The following is a 24,176-nucleotide window of genomic DNA, read 5'->3' on the forward strand; positions in this document are numbered from 1 at the left end:
GAAAAGTCATTACACCTGGAGACTTCCTCAGCTGCATTGGATGGCTGTGTTGACCTTTGTGCTCCAACATGCCTGAAGTACTCCACAGTGCTTTGCTGCATCGCCATCTCAGCCGTTGAACCTTCTTGTTGGTTTCTTCCACCTGTTCTGCCGAAACAGTCTTCACATGCTGGGTGAGCAAAGCCCTGGTTCACCAGGGTCGGTGACTCGATGGTTACCCTCACAATGTTTAGCCGGCCTGTTGAAGCCATTGCCCGGGGTGTGGCCGCTGCCGCATGCTAGCAGCTACTGGGAGCCACAAGTGAGAGCTGGGTGTCAGGTGAGGGTCAGAGGTTGGAGAGCTGCCCTAGGAGGGCACGACAAGCCCTCCATACCCGAGATACTGCTCCTCCCTGAACACCCCATATACCCCTCAGCATATAAATACAAAGAATAAAACCATCTCAACTCACCTGGGAGTATGGTCTGTGGTGATGGGGAAGAGGGAACAACCAAATGCACATATCATAGGTACAGAATACCTATTAAAAATAAATATGAAAGTAGGATTTAATCTCTGGTCCTTTGATTTCTGAGTAAGGGATCTTTTTATTGTCCCATACTGAAGCAAGGACCAAGTAAGCATCTCTGACCTGTAGGATTTCTCATTAAGGCATAGGTGGCTCTGTCTCATGAATATACTCATCAAAAGTTGGGTGTAAATGGAAATTCTATGAATGCATTTTAAGTTCTTTCTCCTTAAGGAAGCCTTGCTTCAAATCTTTTTATAAAACAAAGAAACTATTTCTTTTACAATTGATCACCCCTTAACTGAACTATTTTTGTTATTTTGGATTTTCCTATAGATTTCTTTGAAGTGAGATATACCTGTGCCAAATTGAAGACCTTTCTTGGCCTAAATACATTTACCCAACCATTTGTGGGTATTTAAAAGAAATGAATGAGTGAATAAAAACAAAACAAAATATTTAATAAGTGTGTACTGTGTGCAAAGCACTATGCTTAGCACTGGGAATATAAATAGAAAAGCAAGATTGTCCCTGTTCTTAAGAAATCACATTCAAATGGAGATGAAAATATATATCAGAGGTTTTAGCTGCAAGTCACATAGAAAAGTCTCTTTGTCCTTAGGGTTCAGTGGTAAAGCAGATGTGAATTCATCTTTAATGTCATTTCTACTGCTAAAATGATATCTGTTTCTGATGTTGAACCATTTGAAGATGTCAATAACTTTGGTGGTGAGGCTGTTCTTTTCCAAGTCTTCAGTAATTCTGAGTGATGAGAAGTCAGGGGCTTCAGCATTAGTAGAAACAATTTCTATGTTGTATCTCAACATAGATTATTTCAAAGTGTGGTATCAGTGGGACTGGGCTGGAAGCTGAACTGGGAGAATTGTGGTATTGGAAGTTCAACTACTCTTCTGGCTGTTGGGCTTTTTGCAATTAGTCAATAGTTGGTATTGGTGGTGGTGAGGAATGTGAGTCGTCTTCCCCTCAGATGTTTCCTGAGAAACATCTCTGGGCCTAGAACCTGGATGAAGAGTCAGAGGTGCTGCTGTTTTCACTGTTCTTGGGTTCAAGTTCCTGCTAATAGTCTGACGTGATTTGTTGGTTTGACTTGCCTGCCACAGGTTGTCTCCCATTTTTTTTAAATTAAAGAAAATTTGAACAACAAATATGAAATAAAACCCTCAGGCACTGTGGCATAAAGTATTTGATTTAGCAGCACAAGTTTGAATGTGCAATTATTTTTATCCAACAGAATAAAGTGTTGCCATAACTCATAAATGTAAGAGAAAATTTTTATCACATTTTCCATTGAAAGAGTCAAACAACCTCCACCTTTTAGGCTAAGATAGAGACTTTCATTTGAAAGGAAACATTTTTTTGAGCATGTTTGCAGAACTGGGATGTAAGAGAGGAAAAGGTCAGGACCCAACAAGTTTTGGAAACCATCACTAATTTCATTTTCAAGTAACAGGCTCGGGCATTATTTGTCCTATTGCCTCAGGACACAGGAATGTGCCTTCTGTCATGCTGCCAATTCTTAGCTCTCACTCTGATATTCCTCACCAAGAGCCTGTCTAGAATGGAATGACTTAATAGTACAAGCCTGCAACATCAGGTCCTTGAGTAGGGTATCATATCATTGGTGTTTTGTGCCTTTGTGGAAAAATAAATATAATTCATGGATCCCAGACACTTGATTCATTATGTACTCTTGAGAAGTTTATTCCCTCATTCATTCACTCATCCATCCACATGTCTAACCATCCATTTATCAAATAATCTATTTTTGAGAGTGTTTATGATATAGCACTGTGATAGAAGCTGTATGTGTTCTAAGAGATATAGGCAGAGATAGTAGAGACCCTAGAAAGTGGTTAGAATAATTAAACAGCAACACAAGACAACAAAACAAATGATGTCTCAAGACATTATGTAATTGTCAATATACCAAAGATAAGTACCATGTGAAGGTAGAGAGGAAGAGCTCACTCACTCTGTTCTGGATTGGTCAAGAAGATTTCACAGAACTGAACCTTGAAAAAATGGGTAAGATTTGGATAGGCAGGAGGGCATTCCAAAAGGGAATGAGATAAGCAAAAATGACAAAGACGAGAATGCACAAGGAGCATTCTGGGAACAGTGTGGCAAGATCAGTCTGACCAGAGTAGAATTTTTGTAGGGCAGAAGTAGATTGGGACCAGCAACCTTATTCCCTGATCTCTGGCAAGATTCCTGCTTTTTGGTAACATGATTTTGTGAGAATCTGCCACAATCCAGGAAAGATCTCCTATCTTTGAGTCTGGTGGTTCTGAGATGCTAAGGATGCTTGTTTTTGCCAAGAAAGCTGTGTGTGGCAGGGAAACTTGAGTAGCTGAAAGAGATATCAGGACACTATTTGGACTTCATGTGGCATAGATTTCATATTCAGTTTATTCATTTTTTCCAACATCTGCCTTTCTATGCTGTGTGAGGGCAAACACTTTGTACCCCAGGCTTCTGGCAGAATCCTAGAGCTGTGGTGTTTTCTGGAAGCTTTGTTATGCTAAGGGGGGTGAGGAGGGGTAGTGTCTGGAATGGTGTGAGCCAAATGCTTTTTCTGATTTATGTTATCAACTGCTTTCAAGCCTGGCGTTTTCCCTTCTCTTTCCTGACTGCTGAAGCCACAGGGGAGAAGCTCTCCTCTTGATGGAAAGTGTATATACATATATCTTGCTTTATGGAGTAAATGTATTCATTTATAAAGGATTGTGGCCAAACTACCTACCATTGTGGGAAAAGTTGTTTCTGATCTGAATTTTTGTATATCAAAGCTTGTTTTCCTGAGTGACCAGCTTTGTTTTAGAGGTACTTCAGAGGCCATTTAGTCCAACCCCCTCATTTGACAGATGAGAGAAACTGAGACTCAGAGGCTGATTGAATTTTCAGAGGTCATTTAGGAAGCAAGGGACAAAACTAGAATTTGACCTTAGGCATTCTCTTTCTGCTTCAACAGTTTTAATCCAATTTTTTTTGATTCACTTTCAGTGATCTTTAGTGATAATTCACCTTTGAGCTTTTGTGTTTCATTGATTTCCCATTTCAAGAACTATTAGATCTAAAATTGGAAGGGGTCTTTTGAGGTCATTTAGTCTTATCCTCTAATTTTTTCAGATGAGGAAATTGAGGCTCAAAAAGGGTAAAAATTCATGAAGATAGTAAAATAATGGAGAATTTTTGGACACTAAGTTTAGAGTTCTTTTCCACTGTTATACTGTGTCTCTAGGAGGCAAAAATTAATGGACTATAAAAAAATATTTTAATGCCCATGGAGGTTGCTCTTTAGAGGCCTCTTTGAAACTTATTGTAAAATGTAGAATTGAGTAATACAAATAATCATCTCCAAATTTATCTTTTTATTTATTTATTTTTTTTGGGGTTTACATGTATCATTGTTCAAAACCTATTTCCATATATTATTACTATTTGCAATAGTGATCATTTAAAGTCAACATTTTCTTCTGTGTTTCTACTCCCACAGCTCTCTGGATGTGGATAGCATTCTTTCTTATTAATCCCTCAGAATTGTCCTGGATCATTGCATTGATACTAGTAGAGAAGTTCATTACATTAGATTGTGCCACAGTGTATCCGTCTCTGTGTACAATGTTCTTCTGATTTTGCTTCTTTAGCTATACATCACTTCCTGGAGGTCATTCCAGTGCACATAGAATTTTTCTAGTTCATCATTCCTTTCAGCACAATAGTATTCCATCACCATCAGATACCACAATTTGTTCAGCCATTTCCCAATCGATGGACACTCCCTCATTTTCTAATTTTTTTTCAAATTTATCTTTTTTAATCTAGATTTTCCTTTAGTTGTTTTTAAAAAATGAGGCATATCTATACAGAGCAATTTTCTAAGAAAAAGAATTAGAGATTTTTAAAAACCATATTTACTTATTTTGTTAAATATTTCCCAATTATATGTACATTTAAAAATATTCATCAAAATTGTAATTTTTCCTCCTCTACTGACTCCTCTACTCCTTGAGAAGACAAGTAATATGTTATTGATGAGACATATGGAGTTATACCCAAAAATTTTTCCATATTAGCCATGTTGCAAAAGAAAACATACACAAAACTCCAGGAAAAATAAACAAAGTAAAAAAAAATGCCTTCATTTGTAGAGTTCATCAGTTCTCTTTGGAGGTAGATAGCAATTAAAAAAATTAATCAATAACTTAATTGTTGTCCAAACACATATCACTGTTAAGTGCTATAATTGTTACACTGAAGGTTTGGATAAAATAAGTCATAGAATTATGGTGCATTGCTTGTGCTGTGAATATCTCTCTCAGATACAGGCCTACCATATTGACCTTTAGGGTTCTAGTGTAACCTGAAGAATTGGGAGATCTTTCTTGATTAGCTTTTACAAAAAGATATTTACTAAGACCAAAGAATCAGCATTTCCCCCAAACCTTAGGAGGAATACTCTCTCCAATACTACATTGTTCTCTGGAGTAGCAGGTTGAGAACTTCAGTGTTTATAAATTATAGATTCTACCAAGTACATATCTAGATGTGGAATAACTTCCAGATGAGCCTGATCCTTAACTACAATTAGTCTGAGTTATCTCCAAAAGTAGTCAAAGAGATAAAGGTCCATCATATTTTTAATTGACTTGAACCAGTTACAGAATGTCCACAAATACTTCATCATATCTTTAAGGTACTTCCCTTACATTTTAACATGATTCTTCCTAAAATAAGCTTTCTAGTCTGTCCATTTGGAGAGACACCATACTAAGTACTTGTTTCAAACTCCCATTACAAAAGCATCATAGATCTAGAGTTGGAAGGAGACAGTTGATCAATTTCTGCAATCCTTTAATTTTACAGATGAGGAAATTAAGTCCCCCAAAGATGGAGTATTTTGAGCAAAGTCATGCAAAGAGAATAGCCAGGAGTACAACTAAAATCCTTTAACTTCAAATCCATTTAGCTTTCCTCATAAACTCTCCAACACATCAGATAGATAGCAATTTTCATCATGGATGCTTTGGAATTGTCTTGAGTCATTGTCTTGATCAGAGTAGCTAATCTTTCACAGTTGAGCATTTTTACAATATTGCTATTATTATGTACAGTATTCTCCTGGTTCTGCTCACTTAACTTTGCACAAGTTCATATAAGTCTTCCTATGTTTTTCCAAAACCATCCTATTCATCATTTATTATAGCACAATACTATTCCATCACAATCATATTCTACAACTTGTTTAGATATTCCCTAGTTGATGGGCATCTCCTCAGTTTCCAATTCTTTGCCACCACAAAAAGTTGCTATAATATAGTTGGGTTATATTTATAGCTGGGTGAAAGGGTATGCATAATTTTATAGCCCTTTGTGTATAGTTCTAAATTATTACCTAGAATGGTTGCACTAGTTCACAACTCTACCAACAAAGCTTTAGTGTCCCAATTTTTCCATATCCCCTCCAGTGTTGCGTTTTCCTTTTTCTGTCATGTTGGCCAATCTAAAAGGTGTGAAATGATATCTTAGAGTTGTTTTAATTAGAGTTGATTTTTGCAGTCTCCAGAGGATGAAAGGCATTCCTTTGTGATTCAATTGGATGAAGACATTTCTTTGAATGGAAAGTAGACTTTATTTTTTATGCTTTTGAAATTTAGGCTGTAAAAGTTACCTGAATAGGTGTCTTCATGTAATTTTCCCTAGTTCAGTTTCTTAAAAATACAGGAAACTCCATTTTACTTTTTATTAGTTGGATCATTTTCTTCTGACTCTGTGAGATGATGATTTGATGTATTCTCTGCATCTAAGCAGGGACACAATAAGTTATGCCAATCTTCCAGGATTCAAGTGTCTCCACAGGGTCCGAATCGCTTTGGGGGGACAAGTCAAGACAGTAATGAAAGCTTCATATTAGAGTGCCAAGTCCTCAATTTGGTTTATTCTTTGAAGATAAGAAGAACTGGTGGTATTTCTTTTTAGTTTTTAAGGTCCCAGAAGAACTACCCTTAGATAAAAGGCACAGCTTGTGGGCAGCCTACCTCTATGAGAATTATTAAATAAACTTTACTCATACCCTATGGATCAAGTCCAATATCCTCACCCTAACTTCAAAGCCCTTCCTGAGGGTGCCCTGGACTACCTCAAATTCTTCAGCCTACTCTGTGCCCTCATCCACCTTTTCTGTTCCTCTAAGGCATTATTGCTCCAAATCACTTGTCCTGTATCCACTTGTCCTATTCCTGCCTTTGAACCCTTTCCAAAAGAGCACTGATTTACTTGACATGTTCTTTTCACTTGCTAAGGGGTATTGCTTTTTTTTTTTAAACCTTACTTCCTCTATGAAGCTTTCTTAAGATTGATGGCTTTCTTTGTCCGTTCCTGTTCCAGCTAGACTTGGAGACCTTCTATAAAAATACTCTTTTCCCTCACTAAATAGAGATGCTTTTGGAGAAATCTCAAAGAAGGGAATAGGCCACTTGCATTTTAGTACAAATGAATGTGCATCTTAAGTATCTTAATTAGATAAGAAAGGAAGGAAATAAACATTTATTAAATGATAATATCTACTGGGTACTGTGCTAAAGACTTTACATTGTCTCATAATCACTCTCATATGTAGGATTCTGGAGAAGATGAGAGGGGATCTAGGCTCAAATCAATCATTTAACAAATATTTATTTAAGCTTCCTGTCAGGCATAGTATGCCTGGGGATTCAGGAAAAAAGAATGAAACAACCCCTACTTGCAATGAACTTGCAATCTATTGCAGAAGGCAAGAAGTACATATAAAAATAACTATGGCATAAATATATAGTTAATAAATATGGATATACACATGCATCAAGTAGCTAAGTTCAAGATATTTTGGAGGGGAAGGTCCTAGCAGTTGGGGAGGGGATCAAGGAAGATTTTATGTATGAGGCAATGAAGAGAAGGACTTTGTGAAGCAGAGATAAGAAGAGAGTGCATTCCAGGCTCAGAAGTTGGCCATTTAAAAGTCACAGAGACTGGAGTGAGTTTGGCTTGATTGAGTGAACCAGAGGGAATAATACACAATGAAGCTGGAAATATTGGCTAGAGTTAAGCTGTGCAGGGCTTTGGAAAATAAATAGAGGAGTTTATATGTCATCATAGAGGTAATAGGGAGCCATTGGAGTTGATTGAGTAGTGGAGTAACAGGATGAGATTGGCTCTTAAGAAAAATTTCTTTGATAGTTCTAAGAGGGATTGAAGTGGGGAGAAATTTGAGGCAGAGTGAAAAATGAGGAGACTGATTCAAAAATCTAGGCTAGAGGTAATGAAGACATGAACCAAGGTAGTAGCTTTGTGAGTAGTGACAAAGGTTCTAATGTGACTCCTGCCAAAGATGTGGAAGTGGAACCAACAGAATTTGGCAACTGATTGGATATGTGGGAAGAATGAAGAGTTTAGGTTAATGCCAGGATTACAGATCTGAAACAGTAGAGGCATGGTAGTACCTTTGGCAGAAAAATAGGGACGTTCTGAAGAGGAGTTGGTTTAGGGGGAAAGATAATGAGTTCAGTTTTTGGAACATTGGGCCTGAGATGTCTTTGGGATGTTCCTTTTGAAAGGTCCAATGGTTAATTGATGATCAAGGGGTAAAAATGATGTTCTTAAAGAACAAGAACAATAAATGGAGGGGAAGGAGACAAAAAGATCAGAAACTAAGGAGGAATGAAGAGGGCAGGTTGATTGATACAGTGAACAAAGTGTTCTGAAGCAACATCATTTGGCAAGTCAGCTTTGCTTTGCTACCTTAATTGCAAAGATTTTAAGGCTAGTGTTGGTACATACACCCAATGTAATCACCACCTGGCTATACCACCCGTGTAGGTGTAGATAACTGTCTATGGGCTAGCATACCTAGTATAGGCTCGTATGAGTTATCATGGTATTTCTGTAGCCCACAGTTCTCCATATTTGTGGCTTTTGGTCTTTTGACATTTTTTTTAATTAGCAACATGTAAATGATTCAGTTTCTTCAGTTGCTATTTGCTAAAATATTGGAGCTTCTGGGATTTTCAGTGACATGTAGGGTCTATGGTTGGAATGTTTGAATTCAAGAGAAGTTTGGAAAATTGGGGATTTAAGGTTTTCATGAAAGAGGTAGCCTGCAGTATTGGATAGAGAACTAGCCTTGGAGTCAGGAAAACATGTCTAAGCCCTATCTTTGATAATGATTTGACTCAGTGCCCCAGCAGTTCTTTAAGATAATAAGTTGCAAAGTAGGTACAGATTTGTTTTAATTGGAATTTCCTAATGCCAATGAAATCACAGATACTATTTTAAAAATGGTCGCTATAGGCATGGAGAACAACTTTATGGAGATTTAAAGACCAATTGGATTTGAAGGGAAAAGGGTGGAATCTCTTTAGCATAACCATAACATTAAATAACCATAGTATCATAGAATATTGACCTGCAAAGGACCTTAAGGATCACCTGATCTATTCTACTGTCTTCAAGCAAAGGATACATTATTATCACTCATTTTATAGAGCAAAGTGTTTCTTTGTATGCTTAGTAGAGCTTCCACTAATGAAGATCCTTCTTCATTTCTTCTCATCGTGGTGATTTCTGTTCATGTCTTGACAAAAGTCTTCCCTAGAGAAGCCACCCAACTTTCTTCCTTTTTAAATTAAATTTAATATTTTGTGTATTGCTTGTCTTCTATCACTGCATGAATGGTTAGATGGCTCTTCTTGTCTACATCACTATTTCAGAATTAAGTCACAAGATGGTGTCAGTGTGATTCACTTAATTTCCACAATTGACCACTTGCTATCCTAATCTCTTTAATTCTTCACAATTTTCTTACACTAGTATCTCTTCATATTTCAACCTTTTGGGGGCTCATTGATTCTAAACTGAGAGTTCAAGTGATCTAACAGCCTTATTTTTCCCAGAAGCAGGGATTATAGAGGTATACAAGACTTTACTTAACTTTGTATTAAAATAAAAGCGAAATGAGCATCTGAGTTTTCCCAAGGGAGAAGGCTAGATCTGGGACATAGGAGAGAAGAGATACAGTTTTCTGGGAGGCAGAGACTCTTTTTCATAATTAGGAGATGGCTAAGATATCAATTAAATGTTGACCGTAAACCTTTCCCGTTCAAGGGTCAGGAAGAAGAGGGAATAAGAAAGCAGTTCATAAGGATTCTAGATCCTTATGATCTAAAGCTGTAATGAACCTCATCTAGTATAGCTCCTGCATTTTATAGATAAATGGTGAAGAAGCAGACTCATTAATGGCAAGTGACTTGCCCAAGGTCACAGAGGCATATCTGAGTGATTATAATATGAGTGAATTCTTTGAGCATTTAAAAATGCAAGTGGTAGAACTCCGGTTTGAGTCAAGAGCCTTCTTCCAGAGATCAGAAACTTGGGGGAAAGCTACAAGGCTTAATTTGGAATTGGTGACAAGGATGGAGGATAAAGTAAAAAGGTACATAAAGAAGCACTGCCTTGGGAGACTAATTTATGCTTTTACAAGAGTACTTGTCTATTTAATATTGTTTTAAAATCCAGTCAATTTTATCTACCTGGTACTAATCAAAACTCTGAATAATCACTATCTGAAATTCTTCATCATATAATAAAAACATACTCCAGATAACATAGACTTGAGATATAGAGAGGAAATGGGACTCAAAGAAGCTGAGATGCCAAAGGCACTGTCTTAGAAGGTAGAGACTGACCCCTTGTGGACTTTTAGGTGGTGACAACTCAAAAGGAAACCCAGAGATGGAGACGTAGAATTTTGTTTCCTTCTATCTTATTTATTTCTTCCTATATTACTTCCTCTTCCTCCCTCAAGTTTTATTTGATGTGTTTGCATACTCAGATAGTCGTCATTGTCATCATCATCATCATCATCATCATCATCTTATATTGAGAGCCGCAGGGGTCATTTGGTTCTATGCCTTCATTTTAAAGACAGGAAAACTGAGCCATGTTTGTGACCTTTCATGGAGGTGTTGGTCAGCAGCAGTCAGAATTCTGGTTCCTCCAATGAGCCCTTCTCCAAAGAGAGGATGTATAGGCTACACGGTCACCATAGAGGAGGAGGCTAAAAGCCAAGGATTAGGAGTGAAAGGAAAATTGATTGACATACAATGAGCTTGATATATTTATATGAATACAATCAGATAATATATGGTTTGATATATATGGCATTTTGTATGTATAATTTGATATACACAGACTTGATAAATGTGTAGCATATCAGGTATATTAGCATCTTGAAAGAATTATTGGTGTATTGATATTGTATCTTATGTGTTCATATACTAGACTCATGGTCATGTTACTTATTGATTATTGTATTTCCAAATCTTCAGTCTAAAGAGCAAAAGAATTCCTGAGCAGGACAATATTTGCCGCAGGGTCCTAGCTCCCACCTCATTAGGCCACATTCTTTACCAAGTCACATGTTTGATTAACCTCCTCTTTGATTATGTGATTGTCAATTGAGCCAATGTTTAAACCTATGCCATGTCACATGTTCATTAGCTACCTCCTACTCCACATTCCTAAACTCTCCAATAAAAGTTTGAGGGCACGTGTAGAGCCCTCTCTCAATTCCATCCACGATGGAGCCCATATTTTTTTAACTCCTTGTCTCTGAGTCTTTATATTCTCTCTCTCTCTCTCTCTCTCTCTCTCTCTCTCTCTCTCTCTCACTTCCAATCTCTCTCCTCTATCCATTTTCCCTCAGTTTCCAATCTTTTCAGGTGTCTGCCCATGAAAATATTAATATGTAAACTGCAGGAGATTATAATATGTGATATAGTTTGAAATATATGCCTATTTTTGACATTTGTATTGTTTGACATAAATAGATAATATAGATATGTAAATGTATATGTACATATACACAATGTACACACATGTGGATACACACAAATATATATTTATGTATATAGGACTCTATCTAGTCCTTTATCACTATACCTTGATGTGGCTCTCTTGTCTTATTCTAGTTAGATTTATTATCTTATGTGTAAGCTATTTGTTATAGGACACCAAACAACAATAGAAAAAGCAGAGGCATTAAGTTACAGGTGAAGAAATGAATCACTTTCTGCCTTAAATACAAATAATTATGAAATGCTAATGAATAAAAATTGAATTTGTTAACTAACCCTTAGAAGAAAATTAGATTTTTAATAGTTTTCTTTTCATCTAATTATACGCAGTGTGTGTGTGTGTGTACAAAGTCTAAAAGTTTAAATCTTAGGCTTTACTACCTTAAAATTTCACTAAGACCTTGGGGAATACCTTATACACACACACACACATTTATATACATATATATGAGTATATACTCCCCTTCTCTCTGTCTCTTTTTCTTTTTCTCTCCCCCACTTCTTTATCATTATTTCTCTGTGTCTCTGCCTCTTTTCTCTGTCTTGTCTATCTACTTATATATTTATCTGGTATAGACAGGTGATTTTTTTTAAACCCTTACCTTCTGTCTTGGAAGCAGTATTGTATTGGTTCCAAGGCAGAAGAGTGGTGGGGGCTAGGCAATGGGGTTTAAGTGATTTGCCCAGGGTCACACAGCTGGGAAGTGTCTGAGGCCAGATTTGAACCTAGGACCTCCCATCTCTAGACCTGGCTCTCAATCCACTGAGCTACCCAGCTGCCCCCTAGACAGATGATTTTTATTAGTAAAAGGGGTGGAAACTCTTTCTTCCAATGTAGTATGGCATATTCTCCCCAGTTTATAATCTTGGAGAGTTGTCGAGTTCCCTGAGGCATGAAATGACTTGCCTAGGGACACATAACCAGGATTGTCAGAGCCAGGACTTGACACATAGGTCTTCCTGGCTTCAAGGTAGCCACTATAGCATCACATAATAATAATATTAGATAACTTTTTATTATGTAAATAATACAATTTGTGATATAGATGGAGGAGTCATGATATGATAGAAAGAGCTCTGGACATTGAGCCAAGATTATCCTACTCCCAAACCTGAGCAGCTGTGCCACTGACCTCTCTGTAGTCCCAGGTTCCTTACCTGTATTATAGTGCATGGAGGGTTGAATGAGATAATGTACATCACTAGGTGCTTAGTGGTATGATGGATAGAGTCCTATCCTGGAATCAGGAAGACCCAAGTTCAGTTCTGGTCTCAGATATTGTATGAACTTGGACAAGTTGCTTGACTTCCATTTACTTCAGTTTCTTCAACTATAAAATGGGGGTAAAATAGCACCTATCTCCTAAGATAATAATTGTAAAGAACTTAGCACAGTGCCTGGCACATAGTAGGAACTATATAAATGCTAGCTATTATTATTATTAAACACTTTCCAAAACTTAGAGCTCTCTTTACATGTTGTTCATGATACAGGGATTTTGGAGTTAGGAGATTCCTCCTGGCTTTTCCCAGCTGTTTCACTATGAGAAAGTTGTAATCTTCTTACAGACCTTCATTCTGTAAGTTTTATTTTTTCCTGGTCACTCCTTGGTATCCTCAGCACTTATATTTTTAGGCTACATATGCAATTTGAGAGTTTTTTATTGGTTTAAATTAACTATTAAGACTGCTCCCTCCACCCAGATTGTCTATGTAACCTATGACTTATCAGGAATTTATTTCTTTGTCTCAACTTTATAGGAATCAGACTTGGTCTTTTTTGCCTCCAAGGATAGAATTAGGAGCAATGGGTGTCACAGGAGGCAGATGTAAGTTAAATATAAAGAAAATATTTCCTTACAATTACCTAAAATAGAATGGGCTACCTTAGAAAGTAGCAAGTTCCTCATTCCTAGAGATCTTTTGTCAGGGGGTGGAGGGAAGGTTTATAAACACTTGTTGAGTTATTGTCGAAGGAGTACCCTTTCAGGTATGGATTGGATGAGGTGCCCTCCACATTCTTGTCCAGTTCCAACATTTATTATATTCATATTTTGGTAGTATCATTGAAATGGGAAATGGAATTTCAGGATGGACTAGAAGAGTAGGAGAAATCTGGATTCCAAAAGGCTGATGGTAAACATCTTTCTTTTCTATTGACAAAGAGATAGTGGACTCTTGATATTTCATATGTTGTCAGATGTAGTCACCAACTCAGTTGGTTTTGCATAATTATTTCTTTGTTACCTTCCTATCATTAGAGGTGTTAACTGGGAAGCAACAAGAATTTATCAGTAAAGTACTAAGAAAAGGAATATATTTGAATATAAATTCTGTATGAGTAGGGATTATCTCATTCTTCCTGTATTCCCCAAACCTACTACTTATTAGTTACTCAATTAATACTTATTAATTGATTGATTTAACAACACCATGGAAGATTTGTCTAATACAGAAATATTTGGGAGTAGAGAGTGAGCCCATAGCTACATTTTTACAGATAGTAGTTACTATATAACTTTAGAGAAGGCCATAATACTTCCTAACTTTAGAGATTATTGTCTTTTATTATATTCTCTTGAGAAGTTGCTTCTTTTCTTCCTGTCATTCTTCAGTCCCTCCTGAACTATAACTCTTGGCACCTAATGCAGTTTGTGTGTTTGTGGGGAATAAAGAAGGGAATGGGTATGATACACCCTGCCTTATTTAGTTTGTACTGGTCTCACTAATGTTTCACTATTGTTTGGCATTCTCTTCCACACAAGTTGTTGTTTGTCCTTCATTTTTAAAAGATCAATGACATTATGGGGTGATGTCTTATATGAGTGAATTGGATTTAGGTGAGGCAGAGTTACACCAAATAGTGTGACTTTTCCACAGTCATCAAAATCCAATGGCAAGACAAAAGTCAGAATGACTGGTGATGGCCCAGTATGCAGTGGATGACTTTGGCATCTTTGATGTCTGATCAAACTTTGTGCATGCCATAGTGCCTACATCAACTGCCTTAACGGCCACTGGAACAAATTATTGGCATACTCTAATTCCACTGGGGGAAGTCTTCACATACATGAGGTAGACATCCTTCCAACTTACTAGTAGGTTTGAGGTCTTTTACATTCAACCATCCTCCAAGAGGGTTTTATTGAAGTGTGGTCACTGCTCATGCTACAGCTTCTTGGAGCTCTCTAGGTGAGAGTTGGGTGAAAGGTGGACACAAAAGATGGATGAGCAGTCCTGAAAAGAATTGGCAAGCCCTCACACCAGAGATCCTGGTCCTCCTTGAATACTCTGTATACCTTTTCACATACAAGTAAGAAGATATCAATTGAAGCCTTTGTCTTTAAGAGGAAAAAAGTGACATTTAGGGCAATAGTTAATATCAGAGAGCATATTAAGTGGGAAGACTGTGTTGACTCTGGAAATCATGTGCAGTTAATTTATTTAGCTCAGGTTATTTTAGAAACAACAAAGCATCTGGTAAAAGAAAAAGAAAATCCCTTCAATAATTGATAAATGACTCATTTGTCAGGTTCATCCACAGAGCAGTTCCTCCTTGGTGCAAAATTAGCCTTCTTCCTTCTTTGGAGATTGGGCTTGCTCCCCATGAGCATTAGAGGAAACCTTTCTAGATATGAGAACCTTTTAAATCTGTCTTCATATAAAAATAACTAACTTGCACAGTCTGAAATTTTGAGTCATTAAGTAGATGGGCATACAGAATTGTGTTTAGGAATCCACTATAAGGAATACTATATACTATTTCTAGTTTGCTTCTGAGCTGAAATTGTGATCATGTAGCTTATTCCTAGGTGAAGAGGGCTTAGAACATGACAGTGATGGGGAGATGACTCTTCAATTCAGGGATCAGGGGAGGCATGATGGAGGAGATGATAGCTAAAATGATTATTTAAAAAGGGAAACATTTATATAAACAGAGATGAAAAAGGAATCTGGTACTATACTTTTTTTTAGCCCCATTGGATATGATTTCTCCTCTTTTACTCTGCAATATAGTTAAAAAAGGCTTTTTTCTATTCCCCACAGACAACACCATCTTCCATCTCTCATCTCATCTCATCTCATATCAGTGACTTTGCCCTGGCTATCCCCCATACCTGAAATGTATTCTCTCCTTACCTTTAGCCACATAGACTGTCTTTTCTGGTAAGATCCTGTTCAAATCCTATCTTTTGCTTCAAGACTTTTCCTTTTCCTCTCAACTGTTAGTGTCTTTTGTATATATTTTTATTTTTTTTCTTAACAATTAAATTAATTGTTTGCAGTGAACAGAAATTGTTTTTTTCCTACCTTCTTCTTTCCTCTGAAAAAGAAAGAAAAGTGAAACTCTTTTAACAACAATTATGCCTAGTCAATCAAGACAAATTCCTGTATTGCCTTTATATAAAAAAACCATATGTCTCAATCTTTACCCTAAGTCCATTACCTCTCTGCCAAGAGAATCGGTCACTAATCCTCTGGAATCATGGCTGGTCATTACATTGATCAAAGTTATTACTTTTTTCAAATTTGTTTGTCTTGATAGTGTTGTTATTATTGTGTAAATAATTCTTATGGCTAACTTTACTTTCTTATAGCAAGTCTAAACCCAACTGCCTACTGATTAGTTCCGGCTTCTCCCTAGTAAGTGGCCTTTTGTGCAGCTGAGAAAGCAGTTAATTTCCTAAGAAATATCCAAACAGTACCTTCCTGAATTACTCTTCAAACAGTTAAGTAGAATGTAGACAGGTAGGATAGAAACATTGCATAGATTACAGGATTTGTAGTAAGGAAGACCTAGAGTAAGAAAGTAGAGTAAGAAACCCCACTCACATAATTAGCTACATATATTTCTGGACCAGACACAAATTTTCTATGTCTCAGTTTCCTCATCTGTTAAATTGGGATAATAATAGTACCTACCTGCAATATTGTTGTAAGGATCAAATTAATTAACATATGTAAAGTGCTTTGCAAAACTAAAAGAATTTTATAAATGCTGTGTTATTAATTAATTATGTTTAATAGGTTTTATTGAAGCCTTTTGTTTTATATCAATTTATTAAGTTGTTAATGATTATTAATTAAGCAGAATATATAATTATGCAATAAGTGATATGATATATCATTATTATACTTAATTTGATATTGATGAAATGCCAATAATATGATTGCATCTGACAGTGTATGTATAAGTTTTTACTTTTGTACTTTCCCTTTGCCACCAGAAAAGAGAAGGATGTGGACTTTTAACTTTGATAGTTTGATACCAGAGTTGCCTCTTATAGCTGATGTGAGCTTGTTGACTAGTTAGTAGATTCAATAACATTGTTGGAGCTCTTTTGTTTATTTTTCTTTCATCACTTTCTTTAATCTGCATCATTTCATTGCAGTATTTGCAAGGGGGCAGTACTTTACAGAAATCTTGACATTTCTCTCTGAATCATCCATATTTGTTATTCATTATGGCACAACAATAACAGTATATTCTTATGCCCCTTAAAAAAAACTTTAGGCCCAGTCCATTTGAAGTAACTTTTTCTTGTTATAAATAGTGCTGCTCTAAATAATTTTGTGCACCTGGAACTTTTTGTACTTTAAGGTACTTCCTGCAGGGTGTATAAATCTAGTAGTAGTATTTCGGGATCAAAAGGTGTATACAATTTACTAATATTTAATGTACAATTCCAAATTGTTTTCAAGAATAGTTGGGCCAATTTTGAGCTCCATCAGTATAAATTAGCATGTGTCATGCCTGGTATAGAGTAGGCACTTAATAAATGTTTGTTGGTTTGGCTTGACTGTGACATTCAACTTCTCATTATGGTTAGAATACTATTAATAGTACATGATATTTTGTAAAATACTTTAAATTTTCAAAAATTTATGTAACATTGTTTTATTTGGGGTTCATAGCAAACCTATGATATAAATACTACAGGTATTAGTATTCATTTCACAGATAAGGAAATTGAGAATCCAGGAGGTTATATATAACTTGCCCCAATTTATAGCTAATAATTGTCAAATCTTTTTCACTTCAAATCCAGTACTCTTTCTATTGTGCTCAAATAAGCCAACCATCAAGGGACTATAGAAGGGAAAGTAGAATGGGAAAAATCTATATAGGGTTGAGAACGTCAGTCCAAGGTGTCTGGAGTTTGCCTTTTTGGCAATGGATGCATTAAGCATTTTTTAAATAAAACATGACTCAATGAAATAGATTTTGTGTAAAGATAACACTGGTGACAATGTGCATCAAAGGTCTCTATAAGATTTTGAGCCTTGGTGACCAGGAAGATGATGATAGAGATGGTACCTTAGGTGTTGGTTTGGAGAAAAGCTGAAGAACAGTTTTGGATAAACCAAACTGTAGGCCCTATCACATCACATGTTCATCTGTTGGAGAGCAAAGTTAATTTCTTATAATATGATAACATCTCAGGATATCTTTTATAAATAGATATCTATGGAAATAGATTGATGAAAACTTATTAAGCATTTTTTTTTGTAGTAGGCACTGTGCTAAGTGCTGGGAATACAATTAAAACAATCCCCCCATCTTCTCCCTGCTTTCAAGGAACTTATGTTCTGATGAGATAAGACAAATATAAAGCGGGGCTAGAAAGGGAGTGAGGGCAAAACCCATTGGGGGTTCTATTAGATTTTAAGTTTCTTGAGAGTTGTTTTTCTTTTTTGTATTTTCAGAGCTTACTACAGTATCTGGAACATATTTGGTGCTTAATCAATGTTTATTGATTGATTGATGGAGAGACTGTAAGAAGTAACCTAGAGGTGTGATTCCTGGAAAAAGAAGGCAAAAATTCACCTATCTAGATCCTAACTAATAAAGATATTTGCAGCTTATAGGTTAATGCTTATTGCAAAGGAGTAATATAAGCTTTGTGAAGGCAGGGGCCAGTCTGCCTTTTGTTGAAACTCTAGCCCTTAATACAGTGCCTACTACAAAAGTAAATATTTCATAATTGTTTGTTGATTGAAACTCTTTTGATCTTTCCCCAAATCTTTGCCTTCCTGGTATTGGCAGTATGTTCTCTTGTAATTCAGAAAAAGTTCAAATAAATTGCATTTAGCACATCTAATAACTCCACTTCCACGTCTTTAGATCTCCTTTGCAACAGTCAGGAATTTGAATTTGGGATCCCAGCTTTCTGAACTTCAATGCCCATAGCATAAGATTAGTGGGATCACATTGACTGCCCTCAAACAAAGCCTGCCAGGTCCTGATGTATTTGACATATGTGATAACTTTGTAGAGCAAAGATGATTGCATCATTAAATAATCCAATATAATCTTTAAAAATTGATGGTGACAGAATTAAAAATAGCTAATTTAATGATCAGAAGATTAGCAGAAAGAGTATAGAATAATAGTGTTTAGTATGTTTGGACTCCTTTATAAGATGAAACATGAACATCACTTCTTTTCCTTTTTCTAACCCTTGTTTTGTGATGAAGTGGATATACCTAGCCAGTAGTTTAGAATTCAGATCCTTTCATTAATATACATACACATACCAGGAAAAGAAAGAACCTGAGGATAGTCAAAACCTCATTTAAGAATTTGGGCTGCCAATGTTTCTTGTAACAGCCTTGTGAGCAACTGGGGTAGACCCAAGTCTTCATAGTTATCCTTCCTTTCATACTTTAAGGGAATCACACAGAAGTGGAGGCTCTTTCCCATTACGTCCCACAAATTATTGAGTTTCAGGACTAATCATTTCAGTTATACCAGGCTAGCTATTTCAGACACCATACCAAAGCTTCTGCGGTGAGTGGGAACTCATGAATGTTTCCCTCTAAGCCCTGGGAGAATCTGGTTCCTTAAAAATGAACTGCACAACTGGTGTAATTGACCACAGCTGCAGGATACATGTCTGTTTCACATGAGTAAGTTTCAGTAGGTGCTTTGGATTTTTGCCATGATGTAACCTTTTTTCATTCCATTGACATGCTCTTCTCAGTTGTCTCAGGCTTTCTTCCAACTGGGGGAAAAATTATGTGCTTATACTTATAGCTTAAAACTCTTTCTGCTTTCTTCCCTTTGTCTTGTTTAACATCAGCTTTGTTTATATGCAATAGCAGAAAGGGTCTCGATTTTTTAGTGAGAAAAACTAAAGTTTGGAGACTTGATTCTCTCAATTCTTCATTTTGATTTCATCCCTGAAACCTCTTGGACTGTACTTTACCTGTCTGTGAAAGGAAAACTGGCTTTCAGGGTCATTGTGAAGAAAACTCTTCCTATAATTTAGGAGGCTGGAGATTTACTTGTGGCTGAAAAATTCATGGTGATATCCTCTTCATTTTTAGCCAGGCTAGTTCCTGGACTGCAGAACTATAGTCATAAGATATAGTTGTGAGATTTAAAGTTGGAGAGGACTTCTGGAAGCATCTAGTCTGTCATTTTGCAGATGAAAAAAAAATTGAGATTCCAGGTGGGTAGGTGACTTTGTTTAGGGTCATAAAGTTAATAAAAATCTGAGGTAGGATTTGAACTTAGGTTTCCTAACAGCAGAGCAACTCTTATTCTTCCTCTCCAAATTAGCTGTACTGATCAGTTCTGTTAACACTTTTTGTGACTCATCTTGGTACCTTTCCAAATTGATAGAACCAGTGGGCATAGCCTTTGAGAACCCAGGGCCATTCCCATACCATGATGCGCCATTAAAGTAGGACTTGGGTGAAATAAAATTGTTCATTGAAATGGCTAGGTGGTTTAGGGGATTGAGTACTAGACTTAGGGTCAGGAAGACCTAAGTTTATAGAGTGATTTTGACACATTAACTGAGTGTCCCTGGGTGAATTATTTAACCTTTTAAAGCCTCAGTTTCATTTGTAGAATGCATATAAAAATTGAACCTAACCAAAAGAGTTGTTGCAAGGATCCTCTGTAAAGTGATATACATGGTATTCCAGAAGTCTCAGTTTCAAGGTATTAAAGTTTTAACAATTATTAACAACATACAGGATGTTCCAAAAGTCTTTAAACCTCAGTATCTTAATCTCAGTCACTTAAAGCTTTACTAAGACTTTCGGAACAATCTATATGTTAGCCATTATTTTTATTGTTATAATTGTAATAATAGAATTAAGAGCATTAAAGCTTACTACCCTAACATGAAACTTAGGGACCAAAGTCCCTAGGCATCTTTGATTCCTGCCTGTAATAATTAGTATAGAATCCTAGATGAGTGGATGTTTTTTACATAGTTTTTTTACTCCATATCTCTCTTCAAATTTTCATTTTGAAATCTCATTTTTTAAGAATTTTTGCCTTCACGGTATCAAGGTGAGTTGCAATGAGTGTCAGCAGAACTGGTCAGTGAAGCTTTCTAGGATAGGAAAAATGATATGTTGCTCTTCCTGTCCTTGCACCCCTTTGGAAAAGTACTATTATGATTTTTACTCACCTTTGAAAAATGTATGCCCCTCATGTAAAACCCTGTGGAATTGCACATCGGCTATGGTAAAGGGTAGAGGGAGGGGAGGGAAGGAATATGATTCTTGTAACCAAGGAAAAATGTTTTAAATTGACTAATTAAATAAAATTAAAAAAAAGATTATGAAGAAAAAAAGAAAAAATGTGTGCCCTTCATAGGTGCCTTGGGATATAGAAATGCAGATAAAAGCATTAAATGTTAGAATATTGTATTGGGAATATTAAAAAGTTTATGCTTTTGTGAAATTTTAAGCAATAAAAATCTAAACTTACTTTCTTTATATAACATCTTTTATAGAGAGGTCAATAGAAATCCAAATGTTTGTATATTGCCCTGACCTTCTAGAATCAATCACTATATAGGGAACACTTAAAATGTACAAAACAGACAAAGATATCAGATCTTACCCGTGAAAAATGTACTCTAAGTTGAGGAGAAAAGCAAAAAGATAAATGTTTAGATACATATGTAAAACATGATAAACGTGAAATGAAAAGTCCAAGATAGTAAATTTCTTAAGAATTTTGATTAGAGAACTAGAGACAGAAATGATTCGGGAAAGCCTTGTTGTAGAAGGAGAGATTTGAGCAGAACCTTTGAAATTTGGTAGATTGAAAAGGTGGAGACTCAGGTGGTGGGGAGAACACGGACAAGGGTTTGGGGGCAGGATTGTGCATTGTGCTTTTGGAGGATCATTGTGGGGAGAGCAGAGGTCTTGTTTAAGGGAGCAATAGGATGCAACCTTGGAAAAGTGGCAAAGGGTGAGATCTTGAAAGGTTTTGACTATCAGATTAAAGTTTAAATATTTTCTGATAGCCAGTGGGGAGCCCCTGGAAGTTTTTAAGGGAGCAAATGAGTAATGTGGTAAGAACAGTCCTGAAGTTAGCATCCAGGATGGAATGAAGAAGAGAAATGCTAGAGCAGGGATATCAGCTAAAAAGCTCTTTGAGTAAGTGCTTAATAAATGTTAGCTCATTGATTGAATGAACTTTTAAGGGTTTTCTTATTATATGAAGTTTCAGCACAGTTTGTATTGTTTAGGGACTTTCAAACAAATGTTTCTCCATGGAATAAATATTTCCCTGATACTAGCATATTTTTCCCTAGCTAGAATATGCCCACTTTAGTTTTGTTCTTGTATGTACTACCGTGGGCTGTTATAGCATAGACTAAAGAGGTTTGTTATTGAGAGGCAATGGTGTCATAGAAAGAGTCCTGCAGGTGGAGTCCAAGAATTTGAGATCTGACTTTAACTTTCTTAACTGACAAATTGTGTGACCTTGTGCAAGTAACTTAAACTCTGATCTTCAGGATATTCATCTATAACATGAGAAGGAATGGACCAAATCACTTCTGCAGTGCCTTCCATAGTCTACCTGTACATGATACTGTGGTAGAGTCAGGAAAGAGGAAATAATGGGGAATAAAAGGCTAACCTTTATTTGAGGTCCCTTTCTTTGACCTTGAACATGGGCAAGGATCCCTTGCTTTAAAGTAGGGGGAAATTAAGTGTGAAACCCGTGGAACTTTTGCTCAGAGAGGAAAATTTGTCAATATTTTTACAGCCCAAGTCAATATATCTGTAGTTTGAAGTCCTTCTCTTATACTTGTTGGCTTTACTTTTTTAGGGAGGCAGTTTTCTTGAAGTAAATATTTTAAATGGAAAAGCATGAAGTTTGGCGAGCAAAGTTTTTCCTTTAGAGGGATACCTTTCGTCATACAATGAATCAGTTATGTGAGCAAGACTCTGAGGTCTTTTGAAATATGCTCTTGTTAGACAGGATGTTAAAGCTGAGAGGGACCTTATAGGTCATTTTATCCACCTCCCTCATTTTACAAAGGATAAAACTGAGGCTCAAAGAGGTAAATTAACTTACCTAAAATCAATGTTTTTGGTGCCAAGTTTATTGGCTTCCTGTTAATGAGACCTTATGACAATTTCCTGAGTCCCTATTTTATTCTAGAGGTCATAGGGAGTTCCTGGAGTTTATTAAGTGGGAGAAGGCAGGATGATTAACATGGTCAACTTCGTGCTTTAGGAAGATCTTTGAAAGCTATGTGAAGGATGGACTGAAATGAGTTCAAGTTAGGGTACTTGAAAAATTTTAAACTACATTTCTTAATTCTTTTTCTGCAATTCTGAGTTTTGCTAATTCTACTAGTATGACACATCATGATATGATAAAAAGAAAATGCAGCTTAAGTCCTAAATGAAGTGCCTTGGTTCACATCCTGACTCTCCTACCTTCTTAGTGGTTGTTCTTAGGCAAGATAGTTAACTTCATTGACCTCCAAATTCCTCTCATTTAGGGTAGGAATGATACTCTCTGTATAATACAATCTTTATTTGGATTATGTAAAGATTCAGTGAAATAATTTATGTATAAGGTATACAAATCGTGAAATGTTCTTTTAGTGGAATATCCTGAATATTTGTATTTTTACTTCCTTACAACCTTGCTTGCCTCCATGGCCTAAACCACCATCTAATAAATCCCTATATTGACCCCCTTAGGACCCTACTGACTTTGAATGGAGCTTCTGGACAGAATGGGGGAAGAAGGAGCTGGCCTGGCTTTTTCTTGGCCATGTGGCCATATCTCAAGTTGCCATGCTCCTCATTAGAAAGGTAAGTAGAAAAACATCTTAATTACATTAATTAAGCTAATCCAATTAAAACAGAAGAAATACAAAGAAATTCAGGCGGATATTCAGACAGGACAGTTTTCTTATTTTTTTGTTCAATTTTATATATTGCATTCTTTTTGTTGATTGAAAAAATGTTAAAGTTATTCTAACTTTAACATTTTTTCAATTATATATGGAAACAATTTTTGGTATTTGTTATTTGACCTTTTGAGATTCAAATTCTTTCCCTCTCTTCCCACCCACTCCAACCCAAGATGGTTAAAAGTCTGATATAGGTTATACCAGTGCTATCATGCAGTACATTTTTACATATTCCTCATGCTGTGAAAAAAGACACATTTCACACATATAATACAAAAACTCTTGAAGGAAATAAAGTAAAAAAAGTAACATTCTTAATTCCTTTTTTGGCTGTGGATGACATTTTTTCACCATGAGTCCCTTGGGATTAAATTTAGTCCTTCAGAGTTAATCATTCAGTATTTCTATTATTGTATATGTTCTTCTGGTTCTGCTTACTTCACTTTTCATCAGTTAATTTAAATCATTCTAGGTTTTTTTTTAACTCACTCAATACATTATTTCTTATGGTGTAATAGTATTCCATTATAACATATACCGTATTTGTTCATAATTTTAAAGTTCAT

General features: G+C 36.1%; 1 protein-coding gene across 1 annotated transcript in view; it reads left to right on the forward strand.

Annotated features, from left to right (window-relative positions):
* Window positions 1-24,176, forward strand: part of HHAT (hedgehog acyltransferase) — a 560,175-nt gene that overhangs the window by 65,187 nt on the left and 470,812 nt on the right. Inside the window, exon 4 of the mRNA XM_001366441.3 lies at window positions 23,396-23,509. Coding sequence (XP_001366478.2) covers window positions 23,396-23,509 — 114 coding nt within the window. The remainder of the gene's footprint in view (window positions 1-23,395; window positions 23,510-24,176) is intronic.

This window comes from Monodelphis domestica, chromosome 2, assembly GCF_027887165.1.
Source record: "Monodelphis domestica isolate mMonDom1 chromosome 2, mMonDom1.pri, whole genome shotgun sequence".
Classification (NCBI taxonomy): domain Eukaryota; kingdom Metazoa; phylum Chordata; class Mammalia; order Didelphimorphia; family Didelphidae; genus Monodelphis; species Monodelphis domestica.